At 39.1% G+C, this 12604-nt stretch overlaps 1 protein-coding gene across 1 annotated transcript; it reads right to left on the bottom strand.

Annotated features, from left to right (window-relative positions):
- Nucleotides 1-3038: 3038 nt before the first annotated feature.
- Nucleotides 3039-11490, bottom strand: LOC104942485 (calpain-1 catalytic subunit-like). The gene is made up of 4 exons (XM_010767714.1): nucleotides 11483-11490; nucleotides 10516-10666; nucleotides 4720-4853; nucleotides 3039-3692 (listed from the first exon to the last, which is right to left on the bottom strand). Exons 1-4 carry the CDS (start codon nucleotides 11488-11490, stop codon nucleotides 3491-3493), a joined length of 495 nt encoding a protein of 164 aa, XP_010766016.1. The 3' UTR covers nucleotides 3039-3490.
- Nucleotides 11491-12604: the final 1114 nt, after the last annotated feature.

Here is a 12604-nt window from a genome sequence, read left to right on the forward strand (position 1 = left end):
TAAGACCATAGCCATATTGCGTACAGTAGAATTGAAGCATGGCTGATAAGAGGCAGTAGAGTGTCAGATGGAGATGGACAGCCTGAAGGAACGTGAACAGTTCATAGCCTGAGATGTTTCCTGCTCGACACAGAGCTGCATCTATAATTCATGCTTTGTTTCTCTGCCGCACATCTGTAAACAAGGCCACTCCCCCTCTCTGTTTGAGTGGAGGAAGTGACATCCCCCATCTCCAAATGCAATACTTTACCCAGCCTCAACCCCCTCCCCTCACTCACAGAGGAGCGGCTGTATTGCAAAACAATAACCCCAAAAATGTGGAGCCGGAAAACACGATGCTTCACTTTGTTTTACAGCCGGATATATCTTTATCCACGAGGCTATCTGTTGGCTGAGCCACCTTCTGCTATCAGGGGATTATATGATAGATACGAGTGTAAATACAGCCATATTTCATAATTACTTTTCATATAAAAGTCCTGTGTATCATTAACCAGCAGTATAAACACCAGCTATAATGAAACAGAAAGCTCCTTTGACTTTCAAGATATGAGAATAGACCAATCAGCTTTTAGATAACACAAAACAGATCTCTGTTTTGGAATCTAACTAAGTTTCTCAAGTATCCTTTTCATCTTATTAATGGAACGCTGTCCACCATAGTTATTCTGTTCTTTAATCTTCTTCTTCTTCTTCTTCTTCTTCTTCTTCTTCTTCTTCTTCTTCTTCTTCTTCTTCCAACCAATATTTTGCCGTCCGATAACTTCAGCCTACTTTCAGCTACAGAAACCATTCAAATATCAAAATATAAGGAAGTAAAGAATAATAACAATAATACATGTACCCATAGCCGCTACTTCCAGGTCCGTAACTGGGTTAAACTAAATGACCCTTCATTTCCCAAAATTCCTTCCGGATTAAATAACTGACTCGGAATTGTAAATTCTTGAAACCAGACCTTTTTCGGTTGTTAGAGTTTCCAGAATTGAGTCAGTTATTTAATCCGGAAGGAATTTTGGGAAATGAAGGGTCATTTAGTTTAACCCAGTTACGGACCTGGAAGTAGCGGCTATGGGTACATGTATTANTTTTGGTTTTCTTATTTTCGTGTGGTCATTTATTTAGTGGATATGTTTTTCAGTTAAGTAAGTGCCATGCAGACACAGCGCAGATCTTCTTAAGCAAACAAAGACAATGCAGACAATAACAGTGTTGAATAAATGAGTGTTTAAACTCATTTTTAAATGTGTAGAAAATGCAAACTATAAATGTAAAAGTTGCAGTTCAGAACCTAAACTTTGTATTTTAAGCATTTATCCAGAAGACTGTTCGTTATCGGTTAAAGTGAAAAGACTAAACTACTGTGAGGACATCTATTTGGAGAATTGAAAGCTGTACTCTGCTCTGTTTGTGGATGTGCTTTTAATGTATTTTTGTTGAATTTGTTAATTTGCAAATGTTATTATATTCTTGGTCTGTACTTTAAACGGATTTCTAGCATCTGCAGACTTTTGATTTTGTTAGAGAATAATTCTGTCTTACTCCTAAGATATTTAACCTTTCTGCTTTTTTGACGTGTATGACCAACCCTGACTCTGTTATCTGTCTTAAGGAATGGGAGGCCTCAGCTATAATGTTGATATTAGTTTTATGACCGGTCAACTCTCGGTCACAGAACCTAAGAGTCAGACAAGTGATTGAGTGTCTCCAGACGTTGGGGCTATCTCCAGTGTTCCCAGATGTTTACGTTCTCCCCCAATATGTAGATTAACTCTAATTATCTCTAAATCTAATTCATTAAACTAGTTAAAAGGTCTATCGAGAGAGAGGCTGGGCAGAATTGATGTGGCAACCCACCCGTGCAGTCAGAACCTCTGGCTGCTGTGAGTTGTGATGTGAAATGCTCCGGCCGATACTTGTAATAAAAACCAGTGTTTGACATCAAAGCTCCAACTCTCCTCGTGTCTCTCTGAGTCCTGACTCTCCATTGCTGCAGAAGTTTCCCTTACACATTTTATACTTTTTTTTTTTTGCATTATTCTGTAATCTGCCACATGTCCAATGTTGGGGAATGTTCGGTTGTGTTTGTGTAATGTGATAAATAAAAGTGTAATCAATAAATACATTAGATTAGATTTTCTATCCAATTTTTTAAACCTTGTAAACCAAATAAACTGCCTCTGTTTGTTGTCGTTGAGCTCTATACAGTATTTCCCCATCCCTGGTACAGAAAGCTCTTTAAACTTTGGTATTGGGTCTTTTACTCCAAAATGACCTGGAATGGCAGTCCTCCCTACCCAGACGGGGCAGCACAGGGAGGCATGGTAAGTACAGAAAATGATCAGACAGACGAAGTTCAGTCCCCTCTGTCTGCAAACACCCCGTGTCCTGGAAAAATGTGCTGATCTCATGACAGCTTTTACAACAGGTTTCAATATCTTCGCTGCCCTCTCCTGGCTCAACACCACATTTTTCTTACATGTATTCACATTTACAGCATTTACTTCTAAATTCACCAATACTCTGAAACTGAGGTTAAAAAAGACTTTCTGTCAACAACAATTCTCTATTTTAAGTGGTAGTAAGTTAAATACACTTTCTGTATTCCATGATGTAAACGTAATTTTAATCTGTTTGGTTCCCCCTCCCCCCTTGTGAAAATCCTCCCAACCATTGGACTTCCACGGTCAGCATGTCTGGCTATTTTTTTACCTTTCACCTGCCCTCACAGGGGGTCAAATTAAAGTATGTGTTGTGTTATATACGATAATACAAATATTTACTGTCACCTATTGGATTTGTAAGAAGTGTCAAAGCACTACAACCTACTGTTTTCATTATTAAACAATTGATAATGATTGTATTCTCGCAAATTATTTGGTATAAAACATTACCTGAAGTGTATTTTACAATTAAACAAAAAGCACAGAGAAGTGAATAACTTATATCATAACTTTTTTTTTACTTAGTACTTTTTAATGCATGTAACATAATGTAACATTTAGCTGTCTGTGGCTCTTTTTCTGCTGTAACAACGTACATTTCCCCTCTGTGGGACTAATACAGGTATTCTGATTCTGATTCTGAATAAGAGATAAGATGATCCAAACAGAAAAAGCAGGAAAAATCTTCACATTAAAGAATCACCTTTTTGGTACTTTTACTACTTGAAATGTGTTGTTTAATGAATTGATTTAACTGATAACTCCAGTACTGTATCATATAACTTTGAGTCTAATTTTAAAAAAAGAGAAAAGTGAGTGGAAGTTAGGAAAATGGGGACATTTCAATAAGGAGCACTAAGAAAAAGGTTGCTTAAATCTAATACAAACTTAGATAAGGGCATTTCATCGTATGAAATACAACTGTCCTTTTTGAACTGTCAATCGCAAACGAGTTAAAGGAGTAGTTTTGAGTAAATGCTTATTTGCCTGAATAAGATTGATACCACTCTCATGTATATATGGTAAATATAAGGCTGGAAATAACTTCAAAGCCGAAGCATGAAAGTTGCAGTACTGACGTCTATGGAGCAGCCCAGCAGCGACCCTCGTTCTATGGCCCTGCTGATGATGCTGTAGAGGTCGGAGGGGGCTTTACTCAGATCGAACATCTCCGTCACGCCGCCCGTGAAGTCCTCAAAGCCCTCGGACGTACTGCCCCCTGACAGAGACTCATAACAGCCGTTCAACCTGGGACACAACACGAGATTAACGAGGATTACAACTCTTTCAAATACAGTACAAATGGGAATATTAGATATACTTGCAGGCCTTAAAGGGAATCTATAGACATGACCGTTGCTAAGGGGGAACAGTTAATAAACACTTACTGCTCCACACTGTGCGACACTACCATATACAGTATGTACCTTCATACAGTAAATGTTACAATGCATAAATCCTGCTTTTACATCACACTCTTAGCGTTTCTTCTCTGCTCTTAACTGGGAAGCCCCCTTCACTTGGCACGCTGACACTTATTCAAACAATGCTGTGATTCACTATAACAGCTAACCAGATTTACGACTGAGACCACAGCTGTGCACCAGAGCAGCTGCAGTCTCAAGTGTGTGTCAATGGTGTTCCAAGGAAAGATTTTCTACATCCAGAAACTCTCCACCAACAGGCTTCATTGCACAAAGTCGTGCCTCAAACTACGGTCCTCAACAGGCCTTAACTTGGGATCATCCAACTGAGAGTGAAATACTGAGAGTACAACTTGAGCAGACCCATATTCATTATGTTGTGTTTATATTAAGAACGAAAAAGCAGCAATCGTCCCACTCTGTACAATTGCAGGGAAAGGTGCATTTAAATCGTATGAAATTATTAAAACACTGTTGCAGTTGTGATGCAGATGCATAAAAACTGACCAATCACAGCAAACCTGGCTGTTTAAGTGTTCTTAAAGAGACAGGCACTAAAATAGAGCAGTTCAAACAGATGGTAAATACGGATATAATTAGACAGGAATTATGAGAAATATAATGTGTTTTTCTACATCAAGGCATGCAAACATGTTGTATTAGAAACCCAAACACAATTATGAACCTTACAAATAAAATATGTCCCCTTTAAAAGAACCAAAATGTAGTCAAATGTAGCTACCATTCAAGGTATGATGTGGGCAACTTAAAGCTGGTAGCAACAACAATATGAATTTGATATAGTGGCATTTAAACAGCATTATTCAGTTTGTGACGTCCGTCAGTCTTACTTTGCGTAGGCCTTTTCCAGCAGTGCGCTCCAGAACTCGGTCCCCTCTGCCGAGTGGACAAACAGCAGCTTGCCATCCTTCACCGGCAGCCGGTCATCGATCACCACCTCCACCCACTCGCCAAACTGCCAGAACTGTACGAGAGACACGAGAAAACACCAATATTAAAACTGACAAAGTTTACAAAAGATACACAAACTATTGAAGGGAGATAAAGTCATGTATTTCCACTATATAGCTTGCCGGTCATTCATCAAACCCAGGACTAGGAGAGATATAGTGAGTTTTTCTTAAGCTTATTATTTTAATAAGTACCTTAAAAGCTGTTCTTCAGTACATTTACTTTCCATTAATAATGTGAAAAATAAAGAGGACAGATACATTCTCAATTAGCTCTTCAGAAAAACTACATTAACAGCTGGAGTTTGGAGTTATCCATTTCGGGACTTTAAAGTTTCTCAGTTCAAGTGGGCAAAGGGGAGGGTAAACGTTTTAAAGTATAGCAGCATTAGTGTATATATAGTCTAGACTAGGAGGCCTCTATTTGAAGCCATGTCACATCTCCAGAATGTAATTTACACCTTGATGCCAGAACATCCGGCACACACAGAGATGAGTCTGAGCTTTACAGGAACATGGTGGCTCGTCACAAAATGAACTTTATTCAAATACTTTGCTTCAGGATACATTTCTGATGTTGAGTTAGATGCACTGCTCCCTGCTGGCCAACAGGCACACAGCCACGTGGTATTTAAGCATAAAGTGAGAAAACTATTCAGAAAACCCTGAAACCATCAACCTCAGTTCACCTGATGCATTGAAACACTTTTGTCTCCTGATGCATCATCTTCAAAATGTAGGCTCGCCTGATTGCTATGCATCATTACTAGACATACTGAAGGTAAAGAAGGTGCAGTAAATCCCAGCTGCTTTGGTCTGTAAACCGACAGTTTGCTTGCAGGACTGGTTTTGAGATATGTAGCTTGAAATCCAGCAGGGGAACTCAGGTTAATAAAAGAGAGGTTAGTTTCTCTGAAATGTTTTCAAAAGGAGATTAAAATACAAATACATTGCTGTGTGGCTGTTGGCCAGCAGAGGGCAGAAGAGGCCAACAACATATATATTCTGTATGTACTCTATGAAGTCTCTTTAAACAATAACCAGGGTGTTGTAATAGACTCCACTCTTTCACAGACTCATCATATAGAAATGATTTGTAAGAAGATACAGCATTTACTTTACTTACTGGCTGCAGTAAGACCTGGCACATTAACCTATAAATGAAACCGTTAACTATATTATCAAATCCATTTTTATGCAAATACAACTGGCCATATGGCACACTGCTTTCAAGCACCTGACAACCTGTGCATGCTCAGACTTGCTAACGATGTCCTACGATTGACTTCTGGCATGTTTTAAACAGAGAATACCAACTTCTACCCTCCAAAAGAGTATTTCTTTAAACACAACAGGCTGAAATAACAATATTTTTACGTAAGACTATGGTGTTGCTAAACCGAAATCAGCGTAATGCTAAACTGACGGCCCGTCTATACTACAGGCATAAAAAAATCTTGAAGCTGGGCATGTCTGAAGCTCCCAGCTTGCACGCGGTTTGATTGGCTAGCGCTTGCACTGGCGGGATTTGCATAAACGGGATTTGATTGGCTGATGCCAAGCATCGAGCCTCAAAAGTTGAACATTGTTCACCTTTTTCAAATGCAAATTGAACATTGTTCAACTTTTGATGCCGATAGATGCTCGTGATGCTTGCAAAGCCATGCCATGCTCCCCACAATGCAGTTCGGCGAAGATTAAAAATCTTCTACGTCACCCCATTCAAGTGAATGGGCGAAGCGTTGAAAGCATTTTTCGATGCCTGTAGTGTAGACGGGCCGTAAGATTTAAATGTGATATGTTAAATTGTTATGACTGTTTGAAGGTGTTTTAATACTAACTAACATAAATGTGAAATGTGTAACTCTCTGTTCATATTGATGTTTGTATATCTTGATCGGAACCGCATAACTGTTTGGGGATTGTTTTGCATCTATTTGTAGTTGTTTAGCATCATGTAGTTGTTTTGTGTCTATTTTTAGTCTATATATTTATTTGTAGTCCTTTTGGATGTTTTGCATACATTAAGAGTATATTTTTGGTTGTTTTGCGTCTATTTCTGGCCATTAAGAGTCTCTTTGAAGTCGTGTTGTGACGATTATAGAGATATTTGATGAACTCTTTGCCCCCTGGGCCTGTGCCGGATAAGCCTGTTACAGTGTAATGAAAGAAATATATCTTTGTCAACATAATTAGGTTTGTATGACAGAGAAAGAGTGGGGAAGGAGGTTGCACGCTTGTCATTTAGCACGTAAAAGCCACAGCTTGAGTGTGTGTGCATGTATATGTGATTTTACAGATTGTGCCTCATGTCAGCATGTGTGTGTACAGCAACATGGACGATAGATGGATGAGTTGCTCTGCAGAGCTGAACCCACCTCTGGGAGGAACTGTGTCACAACACGGCTGACTGAAGACAACACAATACACACACACACACACACACACATTTCATGCTACTCTGTCACACTCACATTGCTGAGCATTTATCTCCCAGCCTCACTGGGGGAAATTAACTTGCACATTTGTGTCATAACTTGCAGCCTTAAAGCAAGATGAATCCTAAACAGAATTCAATAAAATGCTCAGACTTTCTGTGTGAAATGAGGATATGATAAAAGATTCTGCCCCAGTTCTGTTTCGTTTGTTTGCGACTGCCTAGTTTATAATGTATTCCCCCTCCTTTTGTTTTGCCTCCTTCGCACAGACTTCCTCCTTTTCCGTCCTACTTCCATTTAAAATTCACACTGCCAGCAGCCCTAATTACATTTTGGGATGACTCATCTAGGTCTGGGAAATTAATCCACAGGCTTACAGGATCCAAACCGTTACAAAGGGAGATCCCTGGAAGACTCAACAGCACGCAAAAGGGAACAGAGAATGGAAACATGCTTGAAAAAAAATAGAAACTGCAAGTTATGGAAAAAGGAAAGAATGAAAACAATTCTTGGCTGCAATGCAAACACAGTGAATAGAGGCTAAAACAATAGAATAGAAAGTGATGAAAGTAGGGCAACTGGATACTAAATGGAAAGCTTTTCACAAGCTATTTCATGCATGTACATTAACCACATGCATGCATTTACAAGCCTTCAGAGCAAATGAAAGTATTATTTCCACTCATCCTAGCAGAGAGAACAAGTATGTCTATATTCATAAAGATCTCGGGAAATATTCGGTGAAAAATGGGCCAAATACTCCGCTCTCCCTCGGCTGACTTTGCAGTAATTGAGACACCAGCCCCAGCAGACATGTGGAAATGGGAGCCGTGTGTGTGTGTGTGTGTGTGTGTGTGTGTGTGTGTGTGTGTGTGTGTGTGTGTGTGTGTGTGTGTGTGTGTGTGTGTGTGTGTGTGTGTGTGTGATGGTATTTATTAATCCGCCAATGCTAGATGAGTCAGCGCAGCAGCCTCGGAGCTGAAATTGAGCAAATACAGTCTCAAGATTTTCCATGATTGAGCAGTGTGTGTGTGCGTGTGTGCGTGTGTGCGTGTGTGTGTGTGTGTGTGTGTGTGTGTGTGTGTGTGTGTGTGTGTGTGTGTGTGTGTGTGTTACATTTTGGGTCAGTTCCTACGGGTTGTAATATGCGTCTTTGATGTATGAGAGCTCCCCCCCTGTTCCCTGTTTCACTTCCTTGTTCTGTCTCTCATGTCAACGCTTGGCAGGCTGACAGTCTGGTTGCCAAATTCTATCTGCATCAAAAGGAGGGTGGCCAACTCAAAGTGCATTAATCCCAAAGTACAGGAATGTGTTCATTATCTTAAGAAGTATCGTGTCATAAACTGAAGTGATTGCTAAAAGCCAAAGGATTGGCCATCATATAAATAAGGTGTTTTTATACAAGGGGCCCTACTATGCCCATGTTCAGGTTTATATATTTGTACTTTGTGCCTCTAGTGTGACATGTCTCCATGCTTCAATGTTCAAAAAGCTTTTTCTCATACTGCCTGTGCTGCAGCACCTCTTTTCACCCTCTGTCTGAAACCAGAGCCCAGTCTGCTCTGATTGGTTAGCTGGCCGGCTCTGTTGTGATCAACTGCCAGTGATGTCTTAGCCTATCACGTACATGGGTTTGAGCGCTAGCCAATAAAAGTGCAAGTGTTACATTGAGATGTAATCATGATATGGAAGTAAACAATGGAATCCAATGGAGGCCATCCTTCAATCATTTCATGACATTTCTCGATTATGGAAGTAATTTTCTATTGTATTCATTTTGGTTGTTATTTATACTACATTCAAATTGAGCTTCTCATAACTTTACACCACACATATTTCCCTATCTCCGACTGGACAGCATGAATGCTTTGTGCAGCAGCTAATGATTTGTTTCCAATGTGCATGCTGCGTGTGTTCATGTGTGTGTCTGGAGTATTTTGTGTACAAAGCAAAGTTCAGCTGATAAGGCCCAGCAGTCTACCAGATGCTCGCGCCGTAAGGACAGACTAAATGTTGACTATTTCATGTCAGGAGTGGTCCTTCAGGAAGTAGATGTGATACTTTAAACACATAGATGTTTGATTGTTAACAATAGTTGTTTCTCTAGAAATCACTGATAATATCTTCTTTTGGTTAGTGATAAGGAAATGGTTGTCGGTTTAGGAGTGTGTTTAAAACAGTCTGACAGTGACTCAAAATTTTCCCAGGTTTATTGCATTACGGACTGAATGGGCGTGGATCTGAGAAGTCAGTTATCTGGCATGATCCATTGAGGCGTAATAAGTAAAAAGAGGAGATTAACATGAGAAAGACATGCTGTTTTCTCTCTGGGAAATTATTGGGGGAGAAAAAAAGAGTTAAACTCCTTCCTGACGGACTGGTTTTGCAGATTTGTATGATTCCCGCTGCAGATTAGTTTCATTTTTGAACCATAAATGACCTCGTTGTATCTAGGTGCCATTCTGCAAAATGATGTTTTTCGTTGAAACAGTTAAAAACCCAAAGGATTCAGTTTAGTAATAAAGGAGAAATCAGGAATTCCTCACAGGAGAACGAGATAGCTTAATTACTAAAAAGATAATAGTAAAATTGTTTTCACTGAACTTTCTCTCTGCTTTATAATCCCTTTATAATTTCAGTGCCATTTCAGATCACAGTAAGAGCTGCATAGCATGCAACTGTAGCAAAAATAAAAAATCTGTAAACTTCTCAGTTTTTCTTTCTATAAACAAAATAAGGTTTGAATAAGGTGAAAGAAATGTAAAAGACAGCAACAGGGGTCTCCTTGTGACTAAGTTTCAAAAGAGAAACGACATCATGCATCTCCTCACAGCGAGAGAACAACAACATTGTTCACAGGAGCAACGAATCAGCTGGAAGGAAAACTATTGTGGCACCTGAACGCAACACTACTCTGCCTGCTATGGGAAGTCAAGCAAAACTACAAACAAAAATGTGAGAAAATAATCTGTTCCACACCAGAAGAAAACAAACTCTTTGTTATTTCACACCAACAGTTTGCAAAACCAGTGGTGCACCAAACAGGAAATGACCCAACAGGAAGAGTCGGCAGAAACACATTATGAAGAGAGCTGGCACTGAACTACTGGCTGCTGAAACTAAAATCACAACTGCAGGAATTCCCCTACAATGTGAACGTCCTTAGGGTTTGATGAAAGAATGTTTTTATACTTTGTGGTGTTGTGTGTTCAGATGCAGGAAGTGAAGCTGCTGTCACCTGGAAGTGGAAGATGCCGGCGTATCCCTGCTGGAAGCCCTGTCCGTGAGGAACCACTCGGTGGAGGAGGTTTTCGTTCAGGGTCAGCGAGGCGATGGCCGCCAGCAGCCAGCAGTCGCCTGAGGACACACACACACACACACACACACACACACACACACACACACACACACACACACACACACACACACACACACACACACACACACACACACACACACACACACTTCTTATTACCTTGAACTAACATAACTAAAAGTTACCATATCACATCTAAGCGTTCACTAGAATGACAGCAGGTTATTTATGTGAAGCAGGGGTCCGACACTTACTAAAGTATATTTACTCAAGTACTGCACTTTAGTACAATTTTGAGGTACTTGTACTTTACCTGAGTATTTCTGTTTTATGCTAATGACATTACACAAGCCAATATTCTACTGTTTACACCACTACGTTCAATTGACAAAAATAAGTCAGATTGTTTGTTTACAGATTCAGATTAAAAGCTAGTACAAATATTACTGATACATTTGACTGTATACGATTCTGAAAAGGGCAGTAAGGCATTAACTTTTGGTATTTTAAGTATAATTTGATGCCAATACTTCTGTACTTCGCTTTTTTACTTTTTATTTTTACAAATTAGTATTACAACTTGTACTTAAGTTAAACATCCAAGTACTTTTTCTTCGACTGCTTATTTCAAATTGAACAGACTCTCTACATCTGTTCCAATATTAGCAGAGAGCAAAAAACTATTCTCCATAAATCTCTTCATCACTCATGCTGCTGAGATAAAGCTTCCAGCTTCAGGGAAGAGCCTTGTGAAACTATAATTTTCCCAGGAAAGAGAAGAGCCTTGAACTCTGTTTGAACAAGCTGAGCCCTCGGGGAAATGGGAGAGGCACTTGTTCCATTAAGAGAAGCGCAGAAACTACCACAGCTCCACAATAAGTGCTGTTACCAGGACATAGAGCCACCGTTATGGGGTTGCACAAGTTTCTCGAAACGTCATTTTGACCATCGTGCTTTTACACACGAAGGCATGCGAGCTGAGATAGTATCAGAGGTGGGTAAAGTACCCAGATCCTGTACTTACTGTAGGTACAAATATAAATACTATGGTCTTTAAATACTCCATTACAAGTATCAGCATCAAAATGTAATGAAAGTACAGGGGAGTAAAAGTACTCATTCTGCATAATGGCCCATCTCAGTTACATAAAGTACGGAAGTATTGTCTGCTAATTGTAAATCAATAGTAAAAGTATGCAAAATGGCTCTTTCAAAGTATTATATGATCAAAGAATATTGTATCATCTTGTTTGTATCACATGGACAAGCCTTTTAATCTTGTCATTTGTAAATTAGGAGCCAATTGTAGAGACGTTGTTAAACACATTATTGATAGGTAGTATAATCATATTATATCAGGATATCATGTGTTTTTATATAAAAAGTAAATTATAGAGTGTTAAATACATCTACTGCAGTAAGACGTACAATATTGCCTCTGAAATGCAGTGGAGTAGAAGTATAGAGAAGCATTAAATGGAAACTAGAAAAGGCATTTCCTGCTGAAAATGCGTGTGAATGCTGTAAACTGTGTATATTTGTTGCTGAATTTAGCTGAAAATGCAGAAAAAGCTGAATATGTTATTAGCTGAATGGTCTCTGTAGCTGCTTTTAGCTACAGAAACCAAGTAAGTGTGTTGCTGAACTTAGCGGAGAAATGCAGAAAAGTGAAATGATTTGAATCAAAATTGTTACAGCTCAAATGCATTGCAATGACTTTGTTGAAAACTTGAAAGTGAAATGTTAAACTGGAAGAGTAGGAAAAATAGTGAAGAAGCTTAATATTTAAAAAAAAAAGTATAAACAATCAAATGTATAGCCTCAATGTCCTGAAATAGCTGAATAATGTAATAGTTGAATGGTTTCTGTAGCTGAAGGCTGAATGAGTTAGATATTAAATGTAAGTAGTAGTGAATGAATGTGTATTAAGAAGAGAAAAGAAAGTAAAAACGCTTTGAAAAGCAGCAGAATATTTTGAAAACGTTTCAACTAAAACCATACGTCACCAATA

The sequence above is a fragment of the Notothenia coriiceps genome, unplaced genomic scaffold (assembly GCF_000735185.1).
Source record: "Notothenia coriiceps isolate Sejong01 unplaced genomic scaffold, NC01 NC01_scaffold00004602, whole genome shotgun sequence".
NCBI lineage: Eukaryota > Metazoa > Chordata > Actinopteri > Perciformes > Nototheniidae > Notothenia > Notothenia coriiceps.

What these genes read in the sequence shown, in the direction of transcription:
- LOC104942485 (XM_010767714.1), bottom strand. An exon ending in CCGGCATCTTCCACTTCCAG is followed by an intron (nt 4,854 to 10,515) that starts GTGACAGCAGCT and finishes TCTCTCGTACAG; the next exon opens with TTCTGGCAGTTTGGCGAGTG. An exon ending in CTGGAAAAGGCCTACGCAAA is followed by an intron (nt 3,693 to 4,719) that starts GTAAGACTGACG and finishes GTTGTGTCCCAG; the next exon opens with GTTGAACGGCTGTTATGAGT.